Source organism: Silurus meridionalis, chromosome 23, assembly GCF_014805685.1.
Source record: "Silurus meridionalis isolate SWU-2019-XX chromosome 23, ASM1480568v1, whole genome shotgun sequence".
In the NCBI taxonomy this organism is placed as follows: domain Eukaryota; kingdom Metazoa; phylum Chordata; class Actinopteri; order Siluriformes; family Siluridae; genus Silurus; species Silurus meridionalis.
The window spans coordinates 12,632,346-12,648,241 of record NC_060906.1 but is presented as its reverse complement, the minus strand read 5'-3'; the positions used below and the strand labels follow the sequence as shown (position 1 = coordinate 12,648,241).

The following is a 15,896-nucleotide window of genomic DNA, read 5'->3' as shown; positions in this document are numbered from 1 at the left end:
TCTTATTTTTCCTCTGAAGACCAAGTCAATAAACTACATTCTGCTTAGATGAAACAATTGGAGGAGCACTTTTCAGGACTGGTTTCCAGACTAGCACTTTCCCCGGGAAAGAGGTGTTATGCTTGTCCAGTTCATGTATACCAAAAGAATCCAGAAAAGATTCAGTAGAATAGCTGGATCTATTTTCATGAGTGCAACTGAGTATTAGATAAGGCAGTCTCTCAGATCATGGCTACTGCATATCTAGGCATGACGGCACAACAGCACTGCTTGCAGAAACCACCTAGATTTGCTGTCTGCAAGTCAGTAGTGAACACCAAAGCGAAATCTCACATCAGCATGTCATCTGAGGCCTCTTCCTTCCCAAGAAAAAAAAACCCAGATAGGTAAAATAAGGAAGCCAGTACGTTTCACATGTTTGACAAAGATTTCATTGTGTGGGTGAAAAAACCCAGAGATCCAAAGTTAAACAAATGTATGTGCAATGTAGATTTGGGAAAATGAAACGGTGTATGAATAAACATTCTAAAAAAGAAATTAAGTTTGTGTTTTTGGTAAATATGTATGTGAAGTATTTGTCTGTTCAATCTACTAATAATAAAAGGTTACTGTACATCACAGACCTAAGTTACAATATTGAAGGTGCAATAACGACACAGCACTCCTAGAGGGAGCTAAAGGACACAGTATGTGTTGATGCTGGTTTATACAGATCTGGTCAGGACACTGGGAATAGTTTTTAAAGATCTTATTTTAAGCAGAGAGCAAATGACAGCTATATGCACTTAAAATCATTTAAATAAAGACTTGACTGTGGATTTAACGTGGTCTGAAGATTAGTCACTCGTTTGCAGCCCTAAAATAAATAATTACGTGTTGTCCTTTATATTAAAGGTTTCTAGCACTATTCTAATGCTTGAATTCACCATCAGATTTCCATCCAGTTTTAAGTAGATAAACATTGTATGCGATTATTAACAGAGCATGAAATTTGACCAAATAAGCTATAATAATTGATAGATATTATAATGAATCATGTAAGAAAATCATTAAAATGTAGGAGAAAAAAAACAAGCAGGAATATGTGAAATACATCATTGAGTGTGTATGTGATTTGCATAAATATGGGTGGCTTCTGTATTTTGAGAAGAGCAGGATAAGCAGACAAGATGCTGTTCCTGCGAGTACTTTGGTATTTAAGGAGCTTGTACGTGTCATTACATTGATACACATGCAACGATACGAAATTACTTCAAATATGTTAATGACATGTAGAAGTAATGGGCATAAAAAGAATGGGGTTTATATTGTGCACAAAGAAGCAGAAGGAGTCAAAAGGATGTATGCAGTACATGCACATGGCATTTATTCAGTTGAGTATGTGTGTGTGTGTGTGTGTGTGTGTGTGTATTACACCATCCCATTTGTTAAACATGTATTACCATTGCATATAATCAAGTAAAGGTATAATAATAAAAAAAAAAAGCTCTGTGGTTGTGAAACCAGGTTTAAACACAAATATAGGGGATGCATTACTTTTAGAACATTTAAAGGCACAAAGGATTAGGAATCATGCCTATATTGTTTTGGAGTACCAAGAAAACGAACACAACGCAAACCTCTAACTATTTCAAATGGATTCAAACATCTGTTCAAACATAGCAGGTGTCTCTGTGGATGGCCTGACCTCACCAGATCACCACATCAGGTAACTTTTATGGGAATGTGAAGACATAGAGGTGAACATAGAGGTGAAAACACAGGCAGAGCTGGTAACTACTACACAATTTTCACCAACTGGTGCTGATAAGAAATACAACATTTTCAATATTGCAATTAATGCCACTATATATTAAATCAAGATTATGGCAAAGGTGGATTACTAGTCTGACCATCTGAACGGCCTGTGTTAGGGCCAGTGCAACTGGAATTATTAGCATGGTTAGAATTTTTACTTTGATCATTGTTTCTATTATTATTTTTTATTATTTCATATGCACACTAATTACTAATTTGACCACCGGTATGTATAGCCTGTGTTAGAGCAACTAAAATTATCAGCAGGGTTAGAATCTTTTTTTTTTAATGTTAGCTCTGGTGATGATGATGATGATGATGATGATGATGATTATTATTGATTAGTTATTTGTGGATTATGAATTAGAATTCTCCCTCAGCACGTCGCCGCGTTTTTGCGTCACCCCGGAAGTGGGCGCTGCGTCGACGCGCACCTTTCCGCACGTGTCCTACCCAGCGGCGCACGCGCAGGCACGTGAAAGGGTTAAAACGCGCTGTGAGGCGCGTCTGATCGTATCACTTCACTCCAGTGGTTCAGAGCAGCGCGGTTATTGATGTGCTGTGTGCGCTCTCAGTTTATTCCAACACGTTTTTCACGGAATAATAAACTCCACACCTGAGCATGGACGCGTTAAAATCAGCCGGGAGAGCCATCATAAAAAGTCCTGGAGTTCCGCGGCACACATGGAGAACCGCGAAGCACGAAAGTAAGTAATCACAATGTCTAGGAAACTAAATTCCGAACTGGACTTCCAAATGTGATCTCTTTTATATAATTTCTAATGCCTGTATATTCAGATCTGACCGCAATAACCATTTGACCTGACAGTGACAGCCTTTGCAAATCATTACTACTGCAAAATAAAGCACTTATGATGTTTCTTTTTATGCATATCTAATGTTTAATCTATTATTTTGTCTTGTTTTTTATTTTATTATGCAAAGCTGATCAGATTATGATTTCCATCATTAAACTATTATTGTTTGTTGGGAATTTAATGGGCAGGCATTCTTAAACCTGCACGTGCTTCTAATTGCTTTGCATATTTCTCTTGTTTTACAGTGAATCAATGTTTGGTATGTCTGCTAAATAAAACCACTTTTAGTATTTAGTTAATATTCTACCCATATCCATTCAATCCACAATGTCCAAATGAAATAAGAGCAGTTTTTACATTAACTCAGACAGTAATCAAGAATCATAATTTGTTGTCATTGCTCTATCCATGGGATGATAACTGATTCAGGTCTTTTGGTTATTTAATGTGCTATTGGCTTGGAAAAGAGACACAGAATGGCACTCGGAATGTCAATAGAAGACCAGTTCTATACCAAATAATTCAAAATATATTGCAAAATGGCAAGAGATGAGCATACCAGTCCCCTCTACCCACCAAGACCAGCAAGCTGCTTATCTGCTGCTTGCAGAGATGGTTACACAAGCTTACAACTCTTCTCAGCATCGTTTCGCATTGAGACACACACATACGGAGGTCCACTCCTACTCAGCACCCTTGCGTTTCAAAACACACAACAGGAAATCCACTTAGTCGTACAGGAATGGCTGTTTAAAACATCCTATTCACTTGTGAAACCTTGAATAGTTCTACTTATTTTATCCAAATAAATGTTCAGTAGTGCAATTGATTCATTATTGGTCATGTAATAAATTCGGATAAATGCTTTTTTTCTCTTCCACACGATGGAAAAAGTTCGTTTCGGAAAAGGGGCCGCGGGTGGTACAGACTGACGAGCAGTGAAGAGCTGGTGACATGCAGCCTGCAGTCCAAAAATAGTCACACTGATGTCAACTCTCTATACTCTCGTATAGGAAATGCAAAGGTTCATGGTGACCTTGGGAATTATTTTCTGGACAGATTTGGAAAATATATGACTAAAAAGAAATAAATGATTTGGTAAATGATGATTTAAAAAAATCTTTGACTAGATTTACTATACACTACTGTTTATTGCCTAAAGTATTGGGACACCTGACTTTTCCAGCCATTTTATGGTTCTTCCTCAGACTTTTAACACAAAGTTGGAGGCACACAATTGTATAGGACGTCTTTGGTTGTGGTAGCATTACATTTTCCCTTTACTTTAACTTGAAGAACAAAACCTGTTCCAGCATGACAATGCTCATGTGACATAGCGAGCTCCATTAAAAAGTTGTTCGCATGGGTTGAAGTGGAAGGTATTGAGTAGCCTTCTATAGAAATCTGAACCATGTGAACACCTGTGGGATGAATTGGAACACTGACTGTACCCAGAGGCCTTGTCACCCTATATCAGTACCTGACTTTACTCTCACCCTTGTGGTTGAATAAGTCTTATTAGCCTTGCTCTAAAATCTTCCCAGAAGAGTGGAGGTTATTATAATGGCAAATGCAGACGTAATATAGAATGGGGGTGTTCAAAAAGTGCATACCAATCTTATGGTCAGGTGTTCACAAACTTTTGTCCATATAATAGAGAGGCTGTGTTAGCAAACTGTCAAACAGACTCTAAGTCCTGGATATATAGCAATAAAGAAAGTATCTTAACTGCTCATCTATAAGATGGACTAACTCTTAAAGGCATTTTTAAAGGCATCATGTGTTTGTTACACATGGTATTATAAATTTAGTTGGGACTTGACATTACACCATTCTGAATGTGTGAAGCCAAAAAAAGAATACAAGAAAGTACTGTTATTCATACCATTTTTCTTTAGTTTAGCTAAGTATCATTCTCTCTGTTTCTGTCTCTCTCTGGTGTTTGTTACTGTCAGTGGTGAATGATTGATTGATTTAGGCTTCTTTGCTGTAATGCCTAAGCAATGAAACTACTTCTACACAGAGCAGCTTTAGCTAGTCTGATATATAACAGAAAAAAAAAACCATAAAAAACATTGTGCTTATATATACATCACATCTCCAATCCTGTCACTGCTGACGGCTAAATGATCAAACTCAGAAAATGTCAGTTTTGACAGCAGATGATGAAACGTAGTTCCAAGTTGCAAATCAGAGGCGCCTGTCAAATGCAGTTGGCTTACAGAGTGGATGCTGAGGGAATAACCTGGAAACCTCAATTTAACACTTCAAATATCTGCATAGAAATCATAAATATACATGCTCCAGCCATGAGTCAGAGCGAAACATAGCTCCAGGTTTTGAGCCACAGCTTAATTAAAGCTAGCGCTTATTTATTCCTGCGCTGCCCTTTTGCAAACTTTAAAGCTGTGAAGTCCGGTGCCATGTTTCCGGTGCCAAGACAGAATTTGAAAGCTAAGCATATCCTGCTGACGCTCCTGGCAGCTCTCCTCTGTTGAGGTCACGGAGCTGGCGTGTGTAGCAGAAGGGCATGTGCTCATGGACAGGAGCTTCTGTCCCTTTTGATTGTGTCACTGAATTGTGACTGACCTTCAGATGTTAGTTTATTTGCTGAAATGCACATTAGAAAAAAAACAGGTTGAAGATTTATTTTTGTCTATCATTTAATTTATTTAACTATTAAATACTTAAATTAAAATGTGTGTTGACTGTGTATTAAAAAATGGTCCGCTGTGTGAAGTCACACACCAAGTCTTTATGCCTCAGTTAACCCAAAACAATATGCTTGACCGTATAACTAGTGTGAGTTATAAATTAGTGTTTGTGGATGTTACAGCTGAGTGCAAAAGTTTGTAACCCCCTTGCTTTGTAAAAAATGATGTCTCTTATTTGTCTGGGCATTTTTTTTTTATACCTGCTGAAGTGGATTAATGCTTGATTATGAATAGGGTGAAAGACACATTTATTTCCTCTTTTTTTATCACAAGATCATGAATGTAGAACTTTTTTTTGGTTCTACACAGAATCGTATGATTCAGGATATATGAGATCACCATGTGCTTTCATTTCTTGGTTTCATGTCTCCCTCATGCCAACATGTTTGCTCTTGTACCTTTTGTATTTTTAATTCAGCACTTTAATTTTAATTAGCACCCCCTAATATAGTCCTTACAAGCTAAATGATTTGAGTCTCTGAGATGAATATAAAGCCTGTATTGTCACATTTACAGGATTTTCAATAATTAATGGTTCTCTACAACTATAATCAGTTTTGGTTCTAAAGTATTTTCTTTCCTGCCCAATTTAGTGTTTTCCTGCTCAACCACTCCTACAGTTTTAATTTTTTTTAATATTATGTGGCACTGTAAAGGCACTTGTAGTGTTGTCAGTGCTCTGATTTAATTATAAATCTTTTGGATAATTTAGTACTTAACCTGTGTGGAGCTGTTTCACACTTACTTGTTGATTGATATGAAGGTGTTTTTAGTAGCGGCATTTAAAAACAGCCATCCTTAAGCTTTAACTTTTTCATTAATTTCAGTACATAACACTGTTCAGAATGACAGCAGGGACATTGCTGTTCATTACCACATGACACCACAGCCTTTATGAAAAAGGGAAAAAGATGTAATATAATTTGGCCAACTCTTTGACAGAGTTTTTTTTTTTTTTTTTTTTTTTTTTTTAAATTCTTTGACTTTTGTCACAACATTTTTCTCTCTTTTCAAGGTATTCCTCTGAAACAGATAAATATTTGTAGTCATCACCATTATCTTCCTTATTCTCTTTTTATTCCCATTCCCTTTTTGTGCGTTTCTCTTTCTCCCCATCTGTGCTATTATGGGTTTGTTCTAGTGTCTGAATCAATCACGGGGCTCCCTGTAATTTATCCCCTGCAGGCAGTGAATAAAAGAAGAGAATAGGATTTTGGAGATAATCACAGTGGGATGCAGATATCTGCCAAACATGCCGACATTAAACCTTGGCAAAGCTTTATAAAGATTAAACCACTGAAGCTGCTAAGATTAGAATAAAGTCCAAGACAGCTTAATAGAGAGAAGTGCCTCTCACTTTGACTTAAAAGATCAAAGTTCATATTTAACTAGATTTGTATTTAATCAAGTCGATACACTGTGCTAAAAAGAAAGGAATAAGAGAATACCTGATAGATGATAGAGAAGAAAAAATTTAAGAGATGGAGAGAAATAAGCAGTTAGGGCTTAATGGGGGAATTAGGGAACACTGAAGGAGGATATGTGGGAGAAACAGATTTAAAAAATGAGAAAAGATTAAAAAAAAGAGACTGAAATTGAAAAGAAAAGCCTGTAAGAGAGAAACATACATACAGACAAGGGTGAGATCAAAAAGAGATAATTAAAAGATAAATTAAATAGGAAAAAAGAAACATAGATAGAGAAAGAAACAAGATCCTAAAAAATAAAGATTCTGATTGTTTCAGGTAACTTGTGTAAATATGAATTGATTCCTATAGTCAATGTGCATTTATTTTGCTTAGAGGAATTGCATTAAGCTTACCCTTTGTAAAGTGCAGTGTTTAAATAAGCCATAATGTAAACCACACTGTACTTTATCAAAACATTAAAAATACATAAAGATATTAAGGTAATGTGTGTGCGGTGAGGTTTCAGCACCCTGGACAGGGACTGGCTCTCCCAGCATGACTACTTATCTTGTATCAAATTTTCTAGAATCCATTATCTAACAAATGGCAATATTCTAAAAAAAAAAAAAAAATTGTGGATTTGAGAGAAAGAGTCCGGTAAATGATTGGCTTCTAAGTAAAATATTCAGATTTCACTGTGTCACTGCTATAGCCATGTTGTTTCAAGGAAGGAACAATTACACCCTTCTTTTCATTATCGTTTAGAACAACTGTAAGAGAAATATAATATAACTTAATATTGACATTAACTTAATATAATATATAATATAACCCCTTTTTCTGCCCTTGTCCTCTTCTACTCAGGTACGATGAGCTTGGCTTAGACTGATCTCACTTTGAAGATACACCCTACTGTGAAAGCATTCGTTTGATTCTTATTCTCCTATAGATAAAGCACTAGCTGTCCTTTGGGAGGGTGAAAGTCTATATTCTCTTTCCCTTTCTTTTGTGTCTCCCTTTTATTCTTTTGATGCTCTTGGTTCCCTTTCATAAGGAGACTTTTTATTATATGCAAGAACCTCAAGCTTTACTCCTACCATCAAGAAAGACTTTTTAAAGCTGGAATTAAAAAAAAAAAGTTTCTGGCTTTTGAAATACTTTTTAAAGTTCACATGAAACGTAATTTAAGGTCGAAAAGAGGGCTGTCACATTTGACCTCTTAAGAATCTGTATTACAAAGGGCCTAGGCAATTATTTATTGAATTTGAACCTCATAAGCTGCTTTTTGAAAAGGTAATTTCTTTTTAAGATGACAGACAATTTTAAATATATTTTTTTATATTATATATATATATATATATATATATATATATATATATATATATATATATATATATATATATATATATATATATATATATATATATATATGTGTGTGTGTGTGTGTATTGTAGGGATTTGTACATTAACATTGGCTGCTCTGGAGGCAACATTAGGAAATTTTAGACTTGTACTGATTTGATTTGTGTTTATGAATATTTCCAGTACTTTGTGTTATTATCCTCAACTCTCCTGAAAAGGTTCCCACTGGGTTTTGGAGAATGGCTGTGGGGACATGTGTTTACTCAGCCACAGGAGCTTTGTTGAGGGATTGATGTTGGTTGGTGAATCCTGGAGTGCTATCGGTGTTCCAGTTTATTAAAGTTGGGCTTGTTATTTCCAGGGAAGCCATCTACTGTACACGTGTGCTATTAACTTTGTGGCAACAGTTTAAAAAACAAACAAAAAAAACAACACGTGATGGTCCACAAACTTTTGACCATATTACCTAGAGTATATAGAAGGTAAATGAACACTCATTTAACTTTCTGTTTACAAGGTCAGATTAAGTGTTATGAGCCAGGATGCTCATAATATGCAGTATGTATGAAACGGTTTGTTAAAACTGTCTGTTTGTTGTGCTAAAAACTTTAGATCTCCAATCCATCAGGGATAGCCAAAGACGCTCAACATTTGCCATTCATAAACAAATTTTGCATCTTTTCATTCCATTTTATTTGCAATTTCCTGCATTGCATGTGCACAGAGCTGCTTGGTATGCATCATACTCACTAGATTACCAAGTCAAGCAGTAAGGCTTGAATTAATTAAGGATTTTGAAGAAATTCCTCTTATTAGCTCTTTTATCTCTTAAATTTTCAATTGTTCTTGTGCAATCATCTTGCATAATAACAGGCCTGCTTCAGATATGAGTTAATTGGAGTTTGAAATGAATCAGCACTGTTATAAAATTGAATAGCTGTCTTCCTCTAAAGTATAATGTCTACATGCAGTGAATATTGCACACTGGATTTGACGTGACTCTGCTGATTGTTGTATAGATATGAGTTCTGGGAAAATAGATGACTGAATCTCTGTTTACTTGGAACAAAGCTAAAGACATCAGAGAAGAAGAAATCCTACTGAAACCGTGGCTGTGACTCATGCTTTCATGCAGAACTTTGTAACAACATTAAACATACAATACACCTGCTTCTGAATTCAGATGGAAGGTAAAACTTCAGGATCAAGGCTGGTGATCAGTAGTCAGAGCAGACATGCAGTATTTTACATACTTTAGCATTTTCTAGCACTCAGCACAAAACAAGAGAATTGATGGGAGAGCTTGGTTATATGAAAAGGTGGGTCTCCATTTACAACATTCTAGAATTCCATTATTCTATTTACTTATTGGGTTAATTCTTTTTTTTAATCAAGATTAATGTCCGGATGATGTTTGTATTAGAATATTTATTATAATCGACTAACAAGTCCAATGCCTTAACCAGGCATTAACTTTACACTTGTTGCATAATACAAAATTGAATAATGACTCATCCCCATTGTAAAAACATTTTTTTAAATCATTTTAAATGCATCTCACCTGCTGTTATATTCAAGTTCAAAAATTTGTATCGTTTGTTACATTCTTAAATAGATTAATTAAATTCATGGATGTTTTGCATTTGGAGGCCTAAAAACACATTAAGCAACAGTCAACGCTTCTAATTCAGCATCTAACTGCATTTGTTGCTAAGCAACAAGCAATGGTCCTACACCCTTCTGTGAACCTTGCATTTAGATGTCACAAGAAAACTGATCAGACTGAGATGGAGCATATTAACCATGAAATCTTCAGTTCAGTCTGTCTCTTTCCCCTTTGCCATTGTTCTCACATCCCTAACATTCAACCCCGAGTGTAAAGCTAATCACTCTACAGAAACTCGGCTTACTGTTTTCATTTGTGCATGAAAGAAACTCAAGCTCCCCAAATTAAATTAGTTTTGTTAATCAACCTCCTGCCCTTCATTTCCACCTTACAAAATCCTTTTCACGTCCCATATTCAGTAATGCCCTAGATTCATTATTTTGAGATTTAAGATACCAGGGGATAGACATGTCCCTTATTATAGATTTTATAGGTTTTTAGACTGTGGACTGTAAAAACTTAGCATATTTGTTTCAATATTAAAACATACCTAAACATATAAATTAAATTATTTTGTAATTCTGGTTATATTAACTGGATTTTATTGTGGATTTGCTACTAATACATTGAATATGAGCAATTAAAATTCATCCTCTGGCCATTTGAGATATGTGCGATATTGGTTGCTAAGGGCAACTGTCTTATGCCCATTTGCAGATCTAAGAGTATTCCTTAATCAAATCTGTCAGCATAAAAGGTCCATCATAAGTTATCTGTGATAAAACCACTATTGGTATTGTGTGCTCATGAGACCATCAAGAAGTGTTAAGGTGGCAGTGGCAATGACAAAAAAAAAAGACTTTTTAATTCTGATTATTTATCTGAAATAAATTTGGTCTAACTCACTAAATAAACAATGTTTGAAGAACTCATTTGTTTGTGAAAGTTTTATGTAAGCCCAACTCTTATTTAAATTAATTAAATGATATTAGTTGAAACCTAGACCTCGGTGTGTGTACGTTGTTGTTAAAAAAAAAAATAAAATAAAAATAGTGAACGAAATAGGCTAAAGGTTTTTTTTTTTTTTTTTAAATGGGTAAAAGTCCTATTTCATACATCTGGCCTGGAAAGAATAAAACAAATGGCTATAACTGAATGAAAAAACGTTTGTGGGCACCTGACCATATGAGCTGTATGTGATTTTTTAAACGTCCCATTCCACTTTTAACCCCCATTTGCTTTCTTCATAACCTCCACTCTTCTGGGAAGATGTTCCACTAGATTTTGATGTGTGCTTATTGATTTTGTGCTCATTCAGCCACAAGGGTGTTAGTAAAGTCAGGTAGTGATGTAAGGTGAGAAGGCCTGGGGTGCAGTCAGTGTTCCAATTCATTGTGTTTAACAGGGTTGAGGTCAGAGCTCTATCTTTTATTTAACCAATGTAAAACATCTTCATGGAGCTTGTTTTGTGCACAGGGGCATTGCGATGCTGGAACAGGTTTGGGTCTTCTAGTTCAGGTGATTGATTGACTTCAACCACATCCAAAGACATTCTATACAATTGTGTGCTTTCCTTTTTGTAGGAAGAGTTTGGAGAAGAACCAAATGTGGCTGGAAAAGTCAGTTATATAAAAGCTTTATCAGTAATATCAGAACTTCCAAAAACCTGCCAACAGGAGTCCACATGGTCCGCCTTGGAATGGACTGGTGTCCTATTCATAGTTCATTCCTGTACTGCTCCCGGTGTTCTTGGGAAAGCCTCTGGATCCACATTACGCCTAATATTTTATAGATTTCTAAACAATTTATTAAACGTCAGGTTGTGCAACAACAATAACTTAAGTCAATGCAAATGCAAGTTGAATACAGACAAGTGTTTTTATAGTATGCGATCTTTCTCTTGCTCTCCGTCTCAAATCCAGACTCCTCTGAACTTTTATTTTCTTCAAATTCTAATGCAGTTCGCAGCAACTTTCTTTTAATAGACCGTTCAAATCCAATTACTGTCAGTTTAATCTGTTGCTGTTATTTACCTCACTCGGTTCTTATGAATATGTTGCCACAGACCAAGATTAGGGAAAGGTTTTGAAGTGCAAGTTGCTTGTGGGGGTAATTTGGGTAATTGCCTGGAGCATCAACATGAATCGTTTTACAGATTTGTCAGTAGTTCATTTCAGGAGACTAGTCTATGTGACCCTATAGCTTCAGGGAACAGTAGTTTTCATGTTTTTTTTTTTTTTGGGGGGGGCGAAGTGTTTTCATGTCCCAGATTTTCAATGAATGAGCATTTTGGGTCGTAATGCGGCCAAAGTACTGTACAGGCAACCATAGCTAAAAATAGAAATGGCTTACATGTGTACTATAACTTTTATTTATAAATCTTTTGGCCAGTTGTCACACTTTCTTAGAACCATGGCAAATTTTAAACGAGACATCAATGGATAATTTACTTACTTTCAACAGGGAAGTGATTGAAAGGCTGTTCTTTATACCGCGGCTTGCAGGGGCTGTCTGACGGATATTAGAATATATCTGCATGTCACTCTGCTTTATCAGTATATATCTGTTTTCTATACTTCATTACATAAAAATGGATTCTATAGGATTTGGTTTTGTGCACAAAATGGGACTGAAGCCTATTTAAATCATGTCATATCACATAAACCTCCCATTTCTCTCTTTAATTCTCACTTTAGAATGACCTTACATAGAATAACCCTTGTGCATTATACAAATCAGCTTGTTGCTTGTTCTTACTTATTTTTTTCACATAAAAAGTGTCTGCTCCTTGTTTTTTTTTTTTTGTTTTTTGTTTTTTAGAGCTTCCAGAGAACTGGACAGACACTAAGGAGACCCTGCTGGAGGGAATGGTGTTCAACGTGAAGTACTTGGGCATGACGTTGGTCGGTCAGCCTAAAGGAGAGGAAATGGCTGCCACTGCCATCCAGAGGATTGTCTCAACGGTTAGTTTACATTAATGAGTGAAACTTATATCATGATGTTGGAAGTGTGGTGGACATTTGTTGACTAAAAATAAAAATGTAAATTTTTATATATTAAATATATTTAACAGTTTTAGATATGCTCAGTGTATTAGTTGGTGAAAATATCGGTTATGTTGTCATCAAGCTGTTTTAAAATCATATTTGTTTCTTATTAAGTAGTGAACTGGTCATCAGAACCACAGGTTGAAATATGCAGTAATTTCTTAAAGCGTTACATCTAACACACCACTAGTCATGTTCATTAACATTAACAATTAAATGTAATTACTTCTTTCTCAAGTAATTAATGACAACCATTGGCATTAATTAGTTTACAGCATTAGTTCTGTGACTTGTATAAGTAAATAGCTCAATTTGCATTAACTAAGCTAGATTGTTTGTGTGTTTTTGGAAGTCACAATGACTGGCGTTAAATCGCTCTCGCTCTCTCTCTCACACACACACTCACACAGACACACACACACACACACACACACACACACACACACACACACACACACACACACACTTGTTGGCAGCATCCAATATTTCATAGAATATTGGCTCTTAAAGTAGTACCCAGTTACATTCAGTGGTTTGTGCAACATTTCCAGGGCTTTTCATTTTTTCACACTCGTGGAAATCAAGCATTTTAAATGTTCGTCTATATGGCTATATTGTGTCCCTCTATTAGTCTATATTGTGACCCTCTTCCCACTGAGACCAACCCTTTGAATTGGATTACAAGGGAAAAGTATTCCTTTCCAAACTGAGGTTTTTACACTGTAATTAAAACCAGCTCATTTAGGGAGGGACTTATGTCCAGTCAGATTGCATGACAGATGCACTTTTCCTGATAAACCATTTTCCTGATAGAATCCGACTCCGAGGGATTACACACTGCTTTAGTGTAGCTGCTGGCTTTTTTCTTTTTTTTATTTCATTTTTGCACTTTAACTGTGGTCTCACGAGCATAGTAAAGGCCCTCCAGATATAGTTTGCCTGATTTCCTCATTTTCTTTTGTCCTTGAAAAGATGCCTCTCTTTCTCTCTTTTTCCTTCTATTTCTCTCTCTCTCTCTCTCGCTCTTTCTCTAGTATTGGCCCTGATTCTGCATTACAACCTCTATGCTCTAGTGTGCACTTGTGAAAAAATCCTGCAATGTGAATGAACAGGAGAAAAATCTCTTTGGCTTTAAGTTCTTACATTTGCATACTTTGTACACTTGCACAAAGTCGGAGATTTTGCAGAATTAGAGTCATGTGAATGATTAACTAGTTATATCAAGCATGTGCTAATGATATTCAGTATTTGATGTAGGTTGAAACACATTCATTAACTGAAACAGAAACAGCTGTATATGAGGCTTAAACTGGGTAAAGAACAGACACACTTGGCTATTAAGGTGAGGTTTTGGAAGACAGTTCCATGTCACAGTTTATACACCATGACAAGACTGAGCACAGGTATAAAGACTCATTATACTAAACCAGTAAGGCCTCTCTCAGGCAAAGATTTCAAAGCAGGCTGTCTACAAGATATGTCTGGTGCTCTGGACTGATGAGGCAAATTTTGAAATATTTGGCTTTTTAGCTCTTCATCCTTCATCATTACCTGAATTAACTTACATCCTTGTGGTTAAATGAGCAAAAATTTAGGAATAGCACCCCATAATCTAGTGGAACACCTCCCCAGAAGAATGGAGGTTATGCCCAAAAAGCACATATGAATCTTAGGGTCAGATGTCCACAAACGTTTGTCCACATATTGTTGTAATATCATTGGACCTGCAATTTGTTTTTGCCTTTTACAGGCTCGTGCCAGTGCCAAAAAGTTTCGGAAGGTGACCCTCACTGTCTCCCCTAAAGGAATCATCCTTACAGACACGGAGACCAGCGATCTCATTGAAAACGTATCTATTTACAGGTAGTTATTCATGTCGTTTCTTAGACCCTGTTCTATATACAATACAATACTTTTTTAACAATACAAGGATTAGACAAATTACCACTTGTTAGTAGTTATGAAAACAAGTGTTTCATATAATTCATTCTCTTGCATGTTTAGCCTCGATTAATCCTTGTTCTGTCTTCGAGTCAAACTTCTTTCTTTTTTTTAATAAAATTGTACCAGACTATTGAAAAGTAATTATGAAGAATAGATTATCACTTTGCTGCATCCATCTTTTGGAATTTATAATAATAATAATAATAATAACAATAATAATAAAACTTACCTGAATTTATTCTACTTTTTGCAAAAAATTTACAAAAAATAATCAGTTTTAGAGACCAGACAAAAAAATCTTGCTAAGGGATTATTAAACACTATCAAAGGATAGACTTCTGAGTCTAAATATAGCTATTAAAGAAAAACACCTGACCTTTCGTCATTGATTCCTTCCAAGTCTCATGACATAAGAACCTTTAGAAAACAACCCAGACACCCCATAATCCTCTATAAGCAACCATATAATGTTGCTAATACAATAAGTCTTTGAAAGTTTGATACTTATTGTTGCTATCCAAATATAATTATACATTGTTATTGGTTTTACCATTTTTTGCCATTGTATTTTATTCCTATTATTATTTGCAAAAACTGCTGTAAGATTTGTTAAGTGTATCTGTTTTTTTTTTTTTGTGTAAAATGATACACAATAGGGTGTGCTTGTGTTTTCCACAGTAGGATTATTAGGAGGAATTTTAGGGTCTAGATATTAAGGAAGAATAATACGTGTGTGTGTGTGTGTTTGGAGAAGAGGGTGTTGAGGAGTATTAAGTAGAGAGCAGTTCTCTGACTGCTGCTCTGCTGATGCTTTCTTATCAGCACTACGAGAGATGCAGCATGTTTCGAATCTGGTTAATCACACAGCCTTGTTTTCCGGTCCTTGCATCACTTCCATATTTCTCAGCTCTACTGTCTGAGATGCAAGAAAGGCAAACAAGGTCAGGAGGAATCAAGGACTAATGTGTTTACCAAATGTGACGTGACTCTAAAGCGATCTTACTTATTGATGATGTGCTGCACAGGGCAGAATGAATCTGCATATGCCCAGCATCGTGTTGTTACTAATGAAATAAGATCAATTAAATGTCCATATCTCATTAATATTATAATACAAAATACATCATGCAGATGCACTGGGACACATCATCAGTGATGTATCCTGGGGTCATTGTGTGTTTCGGGTCTTTCAACATCAG

At 35.8% G+C, this 15,896-nt stretch overlaps 1 protein-coding gene across 9 annotated transcripts in view; it reads left to right on the top strand.

Annotated features, from left to right (window-relative positions):
- The first annotated feature begins 2,220 nt into the window (after positions 1-2,220).
- si:dkey-71h2.2 (low density lipoprotein receptor adapter protein 1-B) overlaps positions 2,221-15,896 on the top strand; it is a 44,038-nt gene continuing 30,362 nt past the window's right edge. For 5 of the 9 annotated variants that reach the window (XM_046836458.1, XM_046836459.1, XM_046836457.1 and 2 more), the window contains exons 1-3: positions 2,222-2,504; positions 12,527-12,669; positions 14,504-14,616. In XM_046836458.1, the coding sequence (XP_046692414.1) occupies positions 2,420-2,504; positions 12,527-12,669; positions 14,504-14,616 (341 nt within the window). In that variant the 5' untranslated portion in view covers positions 2,222-2,419. Of the gene's footprint in view, positions 2,505-12,526; positions 12,670-14,503; positions 14,617-15,896 lie in introns of all 9 variants that reach the window. The other 4 variants (XM_046836453.1, XM_046836454.1, XM_046836462.1 and 1 more) reach the window with 2 other exon arrangements.